A 16,999-nucleotide genomic window follows, 5' to 3' on the forward strand; every position below is an offset into this window, starting at 1 on the left:
TAAACATCCTTACCTACAAATTATACCAAACATTCATAGTACTTGTAGAACTTGTTTTTGGCAAGATTTATTAAATAGCCTGTGACTTATTTTATTTTATTTTACTTTATTTTTGAGACAGGGTCTTGCTCTGTTGACCAGGCTGGAGTGCAGTGGCACAATCATGGCTCACTGCAGTCTCAACCTCCCGGGCTAAAGCAATCCTCCTGCCTTGGTCCCCTGAGTAGCTAGGACTACAGGTGGGTGTCACCATTCCCAGCTAATTTTTTATTTTTTGTAGAGGCAGGGTCTCCCTATGTTGTCTAGGCTGGTCTTAAACTCCTGGGCTCCAGTAATCCACCCATCTTGGCCTCCAAAAGTTTTTGCAATTTATTTTACTTTTTTTTTTTTTTTTTCCTAAAGAAACAAGGTCTCACTATGTTGCTCAGGCTGGTCTTGAACTCCTGGGCTCAAGCAGTCCTCCCGCCTCAGCCTCCCAAAGTGTTGGAATGAATACCTTAGCCTCCCAAAGTGTTGGAATGAGCCATTGTGCCTGGTGCCTACTTTTAACCAAGACTGAAAAAGCTGTTTTCAGGTTTATGATTTCTATTTTCATAACCCTTGCTTACAGAGAAAATCAGTTTTTCCCGTATGCTTTTTCTTTTCTTGTGTCTTCCCTTCTAGCATATCCGTACTGTGCTTTCGACTTTTTTACTTCTCTTTCCTCAATTGCTTCATTTCCCTGTGGTTTTACTGGGCCAGAAATACCGACTGAGTTCTATTCCTTCTCTTTTCTCACAAGGTTACTTTTGTAATTAACCTCCCTGCTGCTACTCTGGATGTCTTACTTCTCCACTCTCCTTTTATTAATAGCTGTTATAATGTGGGTCCTTTTTCCTTCTGTTTCACATTTAGTCAGTCACATAGCAGCCTCTACCATAACTGTTCTAATATCCCATGTTTTTAATCTGCTAAGAGCTCCCATATTTCTTGTAGGTCTATTAAAATGATCTTAATACAGTTTTTGACATTTCTGAAAACTAAGGTTTGAAATGTTTGGTGCCAACCAAATGTGTAAGAAATGCTCTTGTGTGTGAAAGGCAATGAAGTCCTTGACATAATAAAGAAATTTTTACAAAGAGACTAGTATTGTTCTTAGCTGACTAATAAGTTTAACAATTATAAATGAACTCATTTACTATTGAAAAGGATTTCTGTTTTGAGGTGTGATTCATTTTATTTTTCTTGAAGCACATCCGAAATAACATATTGTATAAATTTGTCCTCAAAATATACTAATTGATTCTGTTGAGCTGTCACATTTTCCTGTGGTATATAATTTGTTTTGGTATTCACTTTTTAAAAAATAATACAAATTACAAAAAAAGTACACAAAATTAGCAAATGTATTTGTAATAGAATATTTGAATAGTAATATGAGGTGCTTCCATATATTTAAATATGCATCAGTAAGAGAGTGTTAAGTTTTTTAATTCATCTAGTGTTTATGAATGTAAATACATCATGCATATATTTATATTTGGGGGATAATTTTTTTTCCCTTCAGTTGACAGAATAAATTCTGGTACAGAATGTTATTACAGTCAGACTTCATTGCTGCCAACATACTGATGTGTACTAGGTAACCATTTAAAAATTAACTCAAGGTCATTTTAAACCTGATATGGTCAGGTCATTTTAATTCATTGAACACTTAATTATTGAAATTGCAGATTATTCCTGCTAATTCCACCTTTGTTCTTCTCTTTTTAGTTCACATTTTGCCCATTTCACTGTTTTTTTAAATTTTAAAGTAGTGAAAAATATTTGTTTATTCTCTTTGGAAGTATTTCTGGGAATTTATTTTGGGAAAGGCAATGAAATTGAGATGATTAATTTCATAGAGAGTTTATTTAATTATCTCTTCTCTAAGTGCTTAGATAGTACAAATAGTAAATGTGTCAGTTTAAAGACTTCACAAAGATGGGTAGAAAATAAAATTATTGGGGATGGTAATGAAATGACTACAAGATACAGGTTTCCCCATCTCTTTTAGAAATGCTAACCTGAATAGTTCCTGCACTAAGATAATGGCAACTAAAATAGAAAATAAGCTTGTAATAGATAACTTAGTAAATATTTGAACAAAAATTAATGTTTAACATAGTAGCAACTAATATTTGAACAATTTGAATCACATTTGATCATTTTAGAAAGAGAAAATAGCATGCAACTTTACTTTAAAATTTCACCTTTGGTTTTTAATGATACACTAATGGTATTAAAAGTGATCATATCAGTTCACTTTGAAAAAATAAACATTTTTTTCATTATTTAAAAAAATACACATCCCCATTTAGAAGATTCTACCAATTTTATAATATTCTCTGGGCATTGTTTATTATTGAATAATTATGAAATATAGTGTGTTTGCCCTGTGCTGAACTCTGAGAACATACCAACAAATATAAAAAATGTTGCTGCTCTATATGTGCACTTGGGCCAGGGCTAGGGATGGGCTGGAATTCTCTTATTCTCATTTCCCGTCCTGTGTCTGGGTGTATACATCCTGATATACTGGCTCTGTGGTCACAGTTCTCTTCCTGGACCTGACTGACTTTACTTTGGGTAGAAGAGAGCATATCTATGGCTTTCCAATCCACCTTTACTATTATAACAAAGGCAGAGCCTCACTGCCTAAACAGCAACAATAACAACAACAAAACAAATAACAAACTCTAAACTAAAAACTAGGGTAAAGAAAAGGTTCTTGAGGGTCTTAACTTCTTAACTTCTCACTGGTAGAATGAGATATGTATACATAAGATACTTTCCCTTTTTTGGTTCCTCTTTTCATTGTCTGCCCTTTTTGAATCCCTCTTTGCTTCCTCCATTATCTTTTACCTTTGAAAAAAATCCCTTCTCAAATTACAAGCGGTATGCCCAATTCCATTTCTTACTTTCACCAAATCGTTTCAAGGGTCTCGTAGGCCCAGATTAAAGGATGGCAGAAAAACCATGCATACCAGATGATATGGTTTGGCTCTGTGTCCCTACTCAAATTTCACCTTGAATTGTAATAATCCCCATGTGACCAGGTGGAGATAATTGAATCATGGGAGCAGTTTCCCCCATGCTGTTCCCATGATAGTGAGTGAGTTCTCATGAGATCTGATGGTTTTATAAGGGGCTTTCCCCTTCACTTGGCATTCTTTCTTCTTCCTGCCATCATGTGAAGAAGGACTTGTGTTTGCTTCCCCTTCTGCCATGATTGGAAGTTTCCTGAGGCCTCCCAAGCCCTGTGGAACTGTGATTTAATTAAACCTCTTTCCTTTATAAATTACCCAGTCTCAGGTATTTTTTCATAGCAGTGTGAGAATGAACTGATGCACTGGATAATAATAAAAATGGTGTTACCGCCAAAATATGCTGTAATTCAGTATTTTCACTATTTAATTTGGTCTTCCATTCACTTTGTCAATTCGTTAACTTGGTAGGTAGTGTAAAGAATTATGCCCTATTTTTACGTTGTACTGTAAAGTCTCCATGTGATCAAGAGACGTATTTATATATTGCTGTCCTAGACAAGTTAGCCAGCATCTATCCAGATTTCTTTTCCAAGATTCTTGACATTTTCCCAGTTTCATTTCTACTTTAATTATAGAATCTCATGATTTGAAGGGACCCTTGATGAACATTTATTGTGCATATTTATGGCTGAAACCAAATGGGATCTAAAGATGAAATTTTCACGACATAAAGACAAGACTCTTGTTTATGAAGTATTTCATAATTTCACCAATTATTCAAGATGTATTATAAATGTCATACAGACCTAAACCATGATTTGTATCTAAACTTAATTGCTTTGGATCCTCACAGTAACCCTTTTGATAGATTAGATATCATTTTTATTTTATACACAAGGAAATCATTGCTTAAAGAAATAACTGACTACCCTGATATCCAGTATCAGCACAAGAACCTCTTAATTTCAAATTAACCAATTTTTCCACCTCACCGTATTGGCCACCATGAAGGAAACCAGTTGAGAATCCGAATTAGTACTAAGCTATGTGCTACCACCTGTGTATTCATAAATCCTGAGAGCAAAATGAAAGAAACAGTCTCTTGTGGGATAAAATAAGTTACAGAAGACCTTTTAGAGAAACTCATTTTTAAAATATATATTATAGTTGTTCATATTTCGGGGATACATGTGTTATTTTGATACACTTATGCAATATGTACTGAACCAGTCAGTGTAGTTGGGATATCCATCACCTCAAACATGTATCTTTTCTTGGTATTGGGAACATTACAATTCTTCTAGCTATTTTGAAATATATAATACATTATTGTTAACTACAATTTCCCTACTATACTACCAAATACTAGAACTTACTACTTTTATCTAACTGTATTTTTGTATCCATTAACCAACTTCTCTTCATCCTCCCTTCCTCATTTCCCTTCCCAGCCTCCGGTGAAATTTGGTTGTAATATAAGCTATTAAATAAAAATTCTCTCTAAATACTGCTTTCCTGCGTGCCACAAATTTTATGTTGTGTTTTTATTATCTTTAAATTCAAAATACGTTCTAATTTCTCTTGTAATTGTAACTGCAAAAATAAAAATATTATGTTGTTTAAAAATTTAGAAAAGTAGAGACTCTAAATTTTTAATTAGGCCTCAAAGGAAATAGTGGATTTCTATTGGTTGATGAGATAATTTATGTAGAGAAAACAATATAAGCAATGAGAAGGTAGCAAGAATGTACAAGATTTTAATGGATGATTTTAAAGGAGCAGAGAGGCTATGTTTGAAAATATCCATCAAGGTTTACATATTATTAATGAAATGATTTTGTGTCCTGGTTATTTTGTTTTTATCTAAAATATGATTGGGATGCACTTAATAATTTAAACAGAGGCATTATATTATGAAAAAAGTGAGTATTTTTGAAAGTGCCAAAGATCTGTCTCCTACTATTAAATATAATATTTGTATTTTTTTCTATAGATGCTTTGTCAGGTTAAGTAAATTTCTATCCTTAGCTTACTGAGTGTGTGTGTGTGTGTGTGTGTGTGTGCATGTGTGTATGTGTGTGTGTGTTTAATCATGAATGGACGTTGAGTTTTGTCAAATGCTTTTCTGGCATTTATTGAGGTGATCATGTGTTTTTTTCTTTTATATTGTAAATATGGTGGATTGTATTTGTGAGTTTTTAAATATTAAACTGGCATTGCATTCTTGGGTTAAACCCTACCTGATTATGATTTATTGTCCTGTAAATATATTATTAGATTAGATCTACTTATATTTTGTTAAAGATTTTTGCATTTAGGTTTATGAGAGACATTAGTTTGTAGTATTCTTTTCTTGTAATGTCTTTTCTAGTTTGGGTCTCACTTTTAGGCTAGCCTCATAAAAACAGTTGGGAGAGGTTCTGTTCTCTGTTTTTTAGAACATTTGTGTTAGATTGGCAATTTTTTTCTTCTTGACATGTTTCCTACAATTTACCAGTGAAACCATCAGGGCCTGGAGTTTCCTCTGCGGGAATAAATTCAAGTTTACATATATGATTTGGGATTGGGTATTTTGGGGCCAGTTTTGGTCATTTGGGCCTTTTATAAACTTTGTCCATTTCATCTTAGTTGTTGAATTTATTGACACTACGTTGTCTTTATTATCACCTTTTTAAAGATGTATAGTGACGTTTCCCCTTTCATCCTTGCAATTTGCAATTCATGTCTTCTTTTTCTCTTTGATAAGTCTACCTTGCTGTTTCTTGTTTCAATTTTTTTTCTGTTTTCATATTTTTATTTCTTTTATTAACTTCTTTCCTTCTTTCCTTCTTTCCTTCCTTCCTTCCTTCCTTCCTTCCACTTATTCTAGATTTGATATATTCTTCAATTTTTAACACAAAGTGGAAACTTAGGTTATTGCCTTAGATTATTTTCCCCCAATATATATATTTAAAGTTATAAATTTCCCTCTATGCGAGGCTCTGGCTGCACTCTGAAAATTATGATATATTTTCAGTAACATTCAATTCAATACATTGTCTAATTTCCCTTGTGATTTCTTCATGATATAAACCATAGATTATATTAATAAGTATATTGTTCGTTTTACAAATATTTTGGACTTTTTAAGATATCTTTTTGTCCTCGATTTCGAATGTAATGTTTTTGGTCAGAGAGCATGCTCTGTATTGTTTTAATACTTTCAAATTTGTTGGGACTTGTTTTATTCCTCATTTATTCCTGAACTTTCATGATGCATGTTCATGTGCATCAGAGCATGCCTGTTCTGCTGTTGTTACATAGATTATGACGTGAAAGTCATTTTGGTTAAGTTGATTGATAATTTCTGTATTCTCAATGATTTTGTCTTTTTTGCATATCAACTATGGAAAAAAGAATGCTGAAGTCTCCAATTGTAACTGGATTTTTAAATTTTCTTCTTTCCGTTATATCAGTTTTTGCTTCATGTCTTCTGAAACTCTGTCTTTAGGAGCAAACACATGTAGGATTTATTATTTCTTGATATTTTTCTTAATGAAATATTTCTCTTTTTCTCTGGTAATATTCTTTGTCCTGAAGTCTACTTTGACTGATATTGATATAGCCAGTCCATTTTTTCTTATAATTGGCATTTGCAAGATTTATCTCTTTACATCCTTTTATTTTTAACCTGTTTCTGTATATTTAAAGTGTGTTTTGGTGGATAGCATATAGTTGGATCTCACCCATTTTTACCCACTCTGACAATTAGGATATGAATCTTGTAGATTCCAGGTAATTATTGGTATGGTTGCATTTAATTCTAGTGTCTTGTTATTTGTTTTTTATTTGTCCCATCTGTTCTTTTATTTCCTTTATTTTTGCTTTCTATTAGATTTATTCAGTGTTTTCTAGTATGACACTCTATCTTCATTATTTTTTTCTTTAGTATTCAAAGATTTAAAAAATATGTATTTATCAGTCTGTGTTCAACCAATAATTTACCACTAAATATATATGAATATTATAAAAGAGTATTCTCAATTCCCTCTTCTGTCCTTTGTGCTATTTTTGTCATTCCTGCATTTCACTTCTACATATGTTGTAAGCCCCACTAGGCATTGTTATTATTTTTGCTCTACATAGTCAGAAAAGTAAAAGATAAGAAAACAAAAAATCCCTATAACTTTTTACAGAAAAGTAAAAGATAAGAAAACAAAAAATCCCTATAACTTACCTAAAAATTTATTATTTCTGATGTTTCTGATTTCTTTATGTAGATCTCAGTTTCCATCTAGTATTCTTTTTCTTTAGTCTGAAGAACTTCTTTTGTCATTATCTTCATTGGCTGTCTGCTGGAGAAGTATTTTTGTTTGTCAGAAAAAGGATCGTCTCTTCATTTTTGAAGGCTATTTCACTGGTTATGGAAATTTAGTTTGAAATATTTTTTCTGTCACTACTTTAAAGCTGTTATTTTTTTGTCTTAGACTTGCATTATTTTTGACTGAGAAGTTTTCAGTCATTCTAATATTTGCTGCCTGGTATCTATCTTTTTTTGTCTGCTTAATTTTTTTCTCTTTATTACTGGGTCTAGCATATTAATTATAATGCACTTTGGTTTAATGTTCTTTATTCATTTTTTAAAAAGTTTTTTGGTGGAGATGGGGTCTTGCTAGGCTTAAATTCCTGGCCTCAGTTGATCCTGCAACTTTGGTTTCTTTGTCTGTACATTGATGATGTTCTTCTGTTCATGTTTATCATTTCAATCAAATTTGGAAAAAGAAATCTACCACTCTTTATTCAGTATGTTTTCTGTTACTTCTCTGTCTGGGACTACTAAATACTGTCCCCTAGTTCAATGATACTTTATTTCTCATCATTTCTTTTTTGCCTCTGTTCTTCATGGTAGGTAGATTTTATTGCTAAGCTTTCATTTTAAGTGGTATACATTTTCATTGTATTATCTGCTTTTAATCCTAACCAGTGAAATTTTAATTTTACATATTGTATTTTCCTACTCTACAAATAGTACTTGGTTCTTCTTTGTAGCTTCTTTCTTTTTTTCTCATCACGTTCATGTTTTCCCTTAAATCATAAGTCTATTCATAATAGCTGTTTTAAAGTTTCTGCCTGCTAGTTCATTTCTATCATTTCAAGGTCTGTTTCTATTGATTGATTTTTCTCCTAATTACAGGTCACACTTCCCTGCTTCTTTATATGTCTAATTTTGTTATTTATTGTATGCTAGGCATTATGATTCTTATGGTATTGTAAGTCTGGATTTTGCTGTCTTCCTTTAAACATATTACATTTTGTTTTGGGTAGTCAGTTACACTGCTTGTAATTCAGATATTGTCAAGGCTTGTTTTTTAGCTTCATTAGGATGAGCCTAAAGTTGTCTTTACTCTAGAGCTAGTACAGCCCTACTACTAAGGCTTTACCCCTTCTGGTATATCTACAGAATGCCCTAGGTGTTCACTACAGTCTTACCACTATGGGTAATCACATCTTAAACCATCTCTGCACCTTACACGTGTGCAGTTCAGAAAATGATGAGAGATTCTCTTGGGTCTGTTGCTGTCGTTTTCTCTGATGCCTTCTCTAATACTCTGCTCCCACATTTCAGCTGCCATTAAACCTCCCCATTTCTTTATTTTATTTTATTTTATTATTATTATACTTTAAGTTTTAGGGTACATGTGCACAATGTGCAGGTTAGTTACATATGTATACATGTGCCATGCTGGTGTGCTGCACCCATTAACTCGTCATTTAGCATTAGGTATATCTCCTAATGCTCTCCCTCCCCCCTCCCCCCACCCCACAACAGTCCCCAGAGTGTGATGTTCCCCTTCCTGTGTCCATGTGTTCTCATTGTTCAATTCCCACCTATGAGTGAGAACATGCGGTGTTTGGTTTTTTGTCCTTGCGATAGTTTGCTGAGAATGATGATTTCCAATTTCATCCATGTCCCTACAAAGGACATGAACTCATCATTTTTTATGGCTGCATAGTATTCCATGGTGTATATGTGCCACATTTTCTTAATCCAGTCTATCATTGCTGGACATTTTGGTTGGTTCCAAGTCTTTGCTATTGTGAATAGTGCCACAATAAACATACGTGTGCATGTGTCTTTATATCTCTAATCTTTGTTTCCTTATCTCAGTGAGACCATCATTCTGTCCTAGTTTCTCTATTCCTGTTCTGCAATGTGGAAAATGGTTCTAGGTCAGAAGCCAGGATCATGGCAGGATTCACCTTGTTTGTGTCCATTCTCTTAAGGATCACCATCTTATGATGCCTTTTGTCACATGACTGAAAACATCATTTTACATATTTTGTCAAGTTTTCTATTTGTTTCATGTGGCAAGGCATTTCCTGTAGTATTTACTCCAGCATGGCCTGAAGCGGAAGTCTTATAAACTTTCAATACGTTTTAATATGATGTGTAAGGTGCTTAATGTGTAAGGTGCAGAGAAGTTTAAGATGTGATCAGCCATAGTGGTAAGACCTTAAGTATGATTTTATGTTTAATATGATTTTAATATGTACGTAATATATTAATTCATTTTCACTTAAAAAAATCTAAGAGCAATATAAATATGCAGAATAAAAGATGATAGTTTTTTCACCCCCTCACCTCTTTTCATGTCACTCAGCAGAGTTACCATTTTTAGAAGTTTGGTGTATATCCTTCTATTCTTGTTTATATGAATTTGTATACACATACGAACATATATGCTGATATGTATATATATATGCACACACACATACACACATTTTGTTTATGTTTATATATTCATAAATTTATTTTTGTAAACACAAAGCTAATCATACTGTAAGAATAAGTATTGTTCCACAACATACTTTTGAAACTTAGTAATATGTATTGGCAATCTTGCCTAAAATACATATATATCTTACTTTATTCTTTTATATCAGCCATGTATTCTATGGAATGGTTGAACTAAAATTCACTTCATAATGTCAGATTTCATCATCATTAAGGTTTTCCTTTTTCTTATAAATTACGTATTTTTTGAAATTTTTTTGTACAGCAACTCTTCAGATATTGAGTTTTCTTGTTGAATAAATTCACAAAAATGTCAAATGATATGCCTGTTTATAAATTACCTTTAAATTGCCTAAAGAACCTATTTATATTACTACTAACTATATGTAAGCATGCTCGTTTTCTTAAAATATTGTCTTTAATTAATATAATCCCTTTGGTAATTTTTATAGTTCTAGAGAGTAAAAAGTAGTTTTCTTTTCATTTGAAGTTATCTGATTATGTTTAATGTTGAGCTTTTAACATTTACATTTATTGTTCATCTATAATTTTAATTTTGTGACCCACCCACCTATGTTCTAACATGTTTTAGTTCTTTTTTTATTGATTCATAGGGAGTATTTATATATGTGGGATACTATACCTTATTAAGTATGTTGCAAACTATTTATTCAATTATATGTCTAGATTTTGAACTTTGTTTATGTTGTTAGTTGTCCTAAACTGTCTTTGTTGTTGTTGTTGTTGTTGTTGTTAGTTCAAATCTGACTGGCTTTTATGGCATCTGGCTCTTGAATGTTTCTAGGGAGGTTTCATCATTTCTAGTCTATAAATATTGGCATGATTTTATTTTATCCTATTCATTTTTATATTATTTAATTAAACTAGTATATGTTTGTATATTTACATATATATGTGCATACACACTTTAAAAAAAAGATTTTAGTTTCTTGAGAACACTTCATTTTTCTAAAGCACCTTTAGTATTACTGCAAAATTAAGAGGAAGGTACAGAGATTTCCATAAAACCCCTCGCTTCACACATGAATAGCCTCTTCCATTATAAACATTCCCCACCAGAGAGGTACATTTGTTATAACTGATGAACCTACATTGACACATCCTTATCACCCAAAGTCTAAAATTTATATTAGAGTTCATTCTTGGTGTTGTACATTCTATGGTTTTGAACAAATGTATAATGACATGTATCCACCATTACAGTATCATGCAGAGTAGTTTCACTGTTCTACAAATCCTGCGGGCCCTGCCTGTTCATCTCTCCTTTCCCCCAATGGCTGGCAGCCACTGATCTTTTTGCTGTCTCGGTCATTTGGCCTTTTCCAGAATGTCAGATAGTTGAAATCCTACACTATGTAACCTTTTCAGATTACCTTCTTTCACTTGGTCATACGCATTCAAGTTCTCTCATGTCATTTCATGGCTTGGTAGTTCATTTCTTTTCACTGCAGAATAATATTTCATTATTGGAATTAATGAAAACAATATTTCATTGTTTTGATGTGTAGTGCAGTTTATTCTTCCATCCACCTTCTGAAGGACATCTTGGTTGTTACCAAGTTCTAGCAATTATGAATAAAGTTGTTATAAACGTGTTTGCCTGTTTTTGTGTATACGTAAGTTTACAACTCCTTGGGTAAATACCAGGGAACGTGATTACTGGATCATATGACTAGATTATGTTTAGTGTTGTTAGAAACTACCAACGTGCCTTCCCAAGTGTCTACCATTTTCCATCCCTCCCAACAATGAATGACAGTTTCTATGTTTCTCACATCCCTGCTAGCATTTAGTATTATCAGTGTTGTGGATTTTGGCCATTCTAATTCAGCATTTTAGATTTTGGTATCTTATGATGGGAGAATATTTGCATATCCTTATTTGTCATCTGTATTAAGGTCTTTGGCCCTTTTAAAATCAGCTTGTTTATTTTCTTATTGTTGAGTTTTAAGAGCTCTTTGTAAATTTTGGATAACAATCCTTAATCAGATCAGTATTGCAAATATTCTTCCCCAGTTTGTGGCTTGTCTTTTCATTTTCTTCACAGTGTCTTTCAAAGTAGAAATTTTCCATTTAATGAAATCTAGCTTGTGAATTATTTGTTCCATGAATTACACCTTTGGTGTTATGTCTAAAAAGGCATCACCAAACCCAAGGTTATCTAGATTTTCTACACATTTTTTAATAGGATTATCAATCTTTCTCAAAATTTTGGATGCTCATTTGTCTTCGGTTTTGCTTATTATATTTTTAACCTTGCAAACAGGTTTACAGTTTTATTTAAAAGTATTTTTATCACTTCTGAATTTTGTAGTGAGGAAAATTTTTCATAATTCCAAGTAAAAAGGAATATATTCCTTTTTTATTTTATGTCATAATGTTTCATACTTGAATGATCTTCAAATTTATTCTATATTGTTAAGTTTAAGAAGCAAGGTTCAGAACAGTGTGTATAAAATGCTTTTTTTTTTCTTAGAATGAGGTGTGTATGTATTCACACGTGGGCACTTCTATACACATTCATATACATTTGCATGTATGTCTAAAAAGATATAGAGAAAAAGAAAGGCAATGAAAGGATAAACCTACAAATAGTGAAAATGGTTACCTATGGGGGGTGTGGGGGGCAGTAAGTATGATAGAAGCAACAGGGATGAAAGGAGGATCATCTGTCCAAATATATTGCTTGTTTTATAGTTTTGGCTTTGGAACCACATAGATATTTCATGAAATCATAAAGCAAAATTAAATCAAAATTAAATACAGCAAATCCTAAAATTAAAAAGAAAATTAAATACATGAATTTAACTGTGTATCAAGCTGATGACTTATTTTAAGTGACTTTATAGTAATACAATTATACATCTCTAGGGGCATATATCTTAAGGGCAGAAAATTGAAGGAAACAGTATTTGATAATCAAATACTAGTAATATGATATTTTTATTTTGAAACCATAAAATTTCATGATAAAGCAAATAAGTAATCATGTTAAAATCTCCAGTAACCAAAATTTGTATCATAAGAGCAAAGATGGACAAATATATCCAAGATATATTTAATTTGTATATATTTAAAATTCAATGAAAAAATTACTATGAATTTATGATATGTGTTTTTATCCTTCAAAAAATATGTGTATTTCTAGCTTTGTTCAATGAAAAGACCTAGAAATATGAATAGCATCCTAGCAGCGAGCATTAATGGGTCCCAATTGTAGTCTTTGAATTCCATTTTCCACTAAGAAGAGCCAGGGCTGTTTTGAAGAAATGTCTGATTCCAGATCTTGAGTAGGAAATATGACATAAGCCTGAAGCATCTTGTTATAACAGAAAGTAGCAGAGTTAAGAAAGATGGTGGGGTTATGTCATAGGAACTAGTTAGAAGAGACTACCATTGGCCAACAATGGGACAATTTTAGCAAGAAAAAAAGATTGCTAGGATTGAAAATCATTAAATATGTTCAAAAGGTGAGAATCATAAGGATACAAACAAAAACAAAATAAAAAACCACACCGAGCACCTCTGGAGGGTACTGGGGGATAAAGTCATTTTCAGTACTGTAATATAAAAAGAATCATGTACTTATCCTATTTTTCCCATAAAAACTTTATTTCAAAGTAACTAAATAATTAATGAGAGGAATTTATTCTTTATAGAAGGATTTTGCTAATAAATGAAGAAAGAATAATAGAATTAGACTACCGCAAGTTTACAACCTTTATTATTTAACATAATATCTGTAGGAAATGATCATCAATGGCTACTAATATCCTCAGGCGAAACGTGGATAGGGAGCAGGATACTATTAATAGATAGACCCAGGTGGCAACATGTGACTCCACTAGTCAAACTTAACATTGCAGAGGGACAGCCAGTTGTTATATGTCAACTGATATGGTACAATACTAAGTACACAACTTTTAAAAAATTGAACTTGTTCAAGCCCCAACATATACCAGTTTATACAGCATACATGAAATAGAGGAACTTATTAAATGACATTTCAGGATGCTGTTTATCAGTCTAGATGCCGGAAATTCTCCATGATAAATGACCCAGTTTCTTGAATAAGTAATAGGCGGGAAATAAAAAGGATGAGGGAACTTGGAGATTCAAAGAGAAAGAAAATATCAACCCAAATGCATTATTATGTAGACCATGTTTGGATCTTACTTTGAAAAAACCAATACTATAGTGATTGGACTCATCAGGGAAATTTTAACAATGACTGAGTTTTAGATGATGTTAAGGAATAGTTAATGTTTTATGTATGATATTATTGTGTTCCAGCTAAAAACAATTCCTATCTCTTAGAAATACAAATGAAAATATTTACCAGTGAAATGATATAATCTCTGGAATTCCTTTGTTTTTTTGAGACAGAGTTTTGATCTTGTTGCCCAGGCTGGAGTGCAATGGCACAATCTCGGCTCGCTGCAACCTCTGCCTCCTGGATTCAAGTGATTCTCCTGTCTCAGCCTCCCAAGCAGCTAGAATTACAGGCATGCACCACCATGCCTGGCTAATTTTGTATTTTTAGTAGAGACGGGGTTTCATCATGTTGGTCAGGAGACTGGTCTTGAACTCCTGACCTCAGGTGATCCAGCTGCCTTCACTTCCCAAAGTGCTGGGATTACAGGGGTGAGCCACCGCACCCGGCCTTCTGGAATTACTTTTAAATAATCCTGTGAAGGGAATAAACAGAAAAGATAATTTATCTTGGATGACAAGTACATAGGGTTATTACAGGATTTTTTACATATTTGAGTGTTTGAAATTTTCTATTATGAATTGTTCTTAATTTAAAAAAAATCAGCTTTTTTAAATTAAATTGGAATAGAATTTCATAAGTCACCAAAATAAGAACTTTCTTTTTTTTTTGAGACAGAATCTCACTCTGTCACCCAGGCTGGAGTGTAGTGGCACAATCTTGGCTCACTGCAACCTCTGCCTCCCAGGTTCAGGCAATTCTCCTGCCTCAGCCTCCCAAGTAACTGGGACTACAGGCGCATGCCGCCACACCCAGCTTACTTTTTGTATTTTAGTAAAGACGGGGTTTCACCGTGTTGCCCAGGCTGGTCTTGAACTCCTGAGCTCAGGCAATCTGCCCACTTTGGCCTCCTAGATTGCTAGGATTACAGGAGTAAGCCACCGTGCCTGGCCAAGAACTTTCATAATTTTAAACCTGAACAGTTGAAATGTGTCTATACATTTATACCTGCAGGAATGTTACAGAATTTATTCAGCATAAATGTTGTAGTTGCTCTGGAATCAGCACATGCTTATCTTGAAACTATGGCATGAATCTAATAGTTTTTCTTATCATATCAGTCTTTCTCAAATTTATCAATAATACCAGATAAACCTTTGAGGTAGATCTAATGCTCTGTATTCTTCCTATCATACCTACCTCTTACCAAGGTCCTAATACTTGTTTTTCAGGTACAGCAGGTACAGACTGTGCAGCAGGTACAACATGTCTATCCCGCTCAGGTGCAGTATGTGGAAGGAAGCGATACTGTCTATACCAATGGAGCAATGTAAGTTTATATGTGGAAGTCTTTTTAATTCCCCCACTCAGAGAAAAATAATGTACTTTTGAACACCTCCCACTATTCCCAGATTGTTTTCTTGTTTTCAAAGTAATTTTCTACTAGAACAGAGTTATTGAAATTAAGCTGATGTTTAGAGCTTTTGTCTATATTTATTAAGAATATGCATTCATTTTCCTTTCACTTAACCCCATAGGATATTTTAAATTATTTAAAGTATTATGCCCTTTAATAGTTCTTCCTATGTAGAGAAAAAATGTATATACCCCTTGTTAGTGATATCTGTATTTTAATGATAGCTTCTAAACTCTATGCTTTTTGTTTTAATATACGAGGTCAATTTTTATGTGATGTATTTGCATGTAAATGAATATAAAACTAGTATATTAGGAGTTTGGGATTTTTGAACATTTTCAAAGTGAGATATTCCACATAAAAATGTCTGATAATAAATGTTACTTTCGTATCTAAACCTGCCCCCTGCCCGAAACCAGCTTATCTCTTTTGCATCAACAATAATATAAATTTGTAAACTTAATTTTATTTGGGCTTCTTAGCTACTTTGGAATGAGATGCAGAATGTTGTTATAAATAAAGGAACTAAGAATTATTGTAAGTCACAAGGATTGTTTCCAAATTGGGTTTTTTGTTTGCAACCCGTTGGCTTCCTCGGTTAACTTAAAATGAATTCAGGTTCTCTCACTGACTCTTCTGCCCACCTCCCATCAGTGTTGGTATACTCCAGGATGATAACCTCTGCTGTCTTTATTCTTACTACATCTACTCTTTCCTTGAGTGATTTCATTTATTTCCATGATGTCAACCTATAAGTTCCATGAAGGCAGGACTTTTTTTGTTTTTATTCACTACTGTAATAACTCAACACCAGAAGTGTGCATGACATGTGAGTTCAGTTGTTGTTATCTATTATTATTATAACTAAAAACAGAATTCTGGTTAACTTTGTATTCGTTTTATAATTGTGACCAATGTACTTAAATATTCTGAGCTTTTTGTTATTGTTACCATGGAAGTGGAAGGAGAATAATTTCACTCTTATTGGGTTTTTGCAAGGATACAAGGAAATATATTTAAAGTACCTAATACAAAGCCTGGTACAATAATAGATGATACAAAACTGGAAGCTTTTCATTGACTCTGACTTCTTTCTTTTCTTACTATATTTGGTCACTGAATCTACCCACATCACTACTGCCTAACACTACCTCCATTACCTATAAAATAAAATCTAACTTTCCACACTGGCATTCTCCGCATTCCTACCTCCCTAGCCTTATTTTCTACCTTCTAGGCATAATCAATTTTGTGCATTTTTCCCCAAATATTCCCCTTTCATACTTCTATGTTTTTGGACATGCCGTTTTCTCTGCTGAAATAGCATTCTCTGTCTTCTCTCCTTTCCTCTCAGTCTCCCTAAACCCAGTCTAGTGTGATCTTTATAGACAGACATGTCACTCCCTTTGTGACATGGACCCTGACTCTCCTTCTCTGCAGTTAGCTTATCCTTCCCTTATAAAGGGCAACATTATCCCCTGACTTTTAGTTACAGCATTGTACTGTGAATGCTTGTTTATGTTTCCCATAGTAGGAAGAACTCTCCCTGAATGGGAACTTGGCAT

General features: G+C 33.1%; 1 protein-coding gene across 12 annotated transcripts in view; it reads left to right on the top strand.

The window, feature by feature from the left end:
- RFX3 (regulatory factor X3) overlaps window positions 1–16,999 on the top strand; it is a 310,622-nt gene that overhangs the window by 165,674 nt on the left and 127,949 nt on the right. For all 12 annotated transcript variants that reach the window (XM_063696430.1, XM_055350632.2, XM_063696432.1 and 9 more), the window contains one exon: window positions 15,250–15,347. In XM_063696430.1, coding sequence (XP_063552500.1) covers window positions 15,250–15,347 — 98 coding nt within the window. The remainder of the gene's footprint in view (window positions 1–15,249; window positions 15,348–16,999) is intronic.

The sequence above is a fragment of the Gorilla gorilla genome, chromosome 13 (assembly GCF_029281585.2).
Source record: "Gorilla gorilla gorilla isolate KB3781 chromosome 13, NHGRI_mGorGor1-v2.1_pri, whole genome shotgun sequence".
Taxonomy (NCBI): domain Eukaryota; kingdom Metazoa; phylum Chordata; class Mammalia; order Primates; family Hominidae; genus Gorilla; species Gorilla gorilla.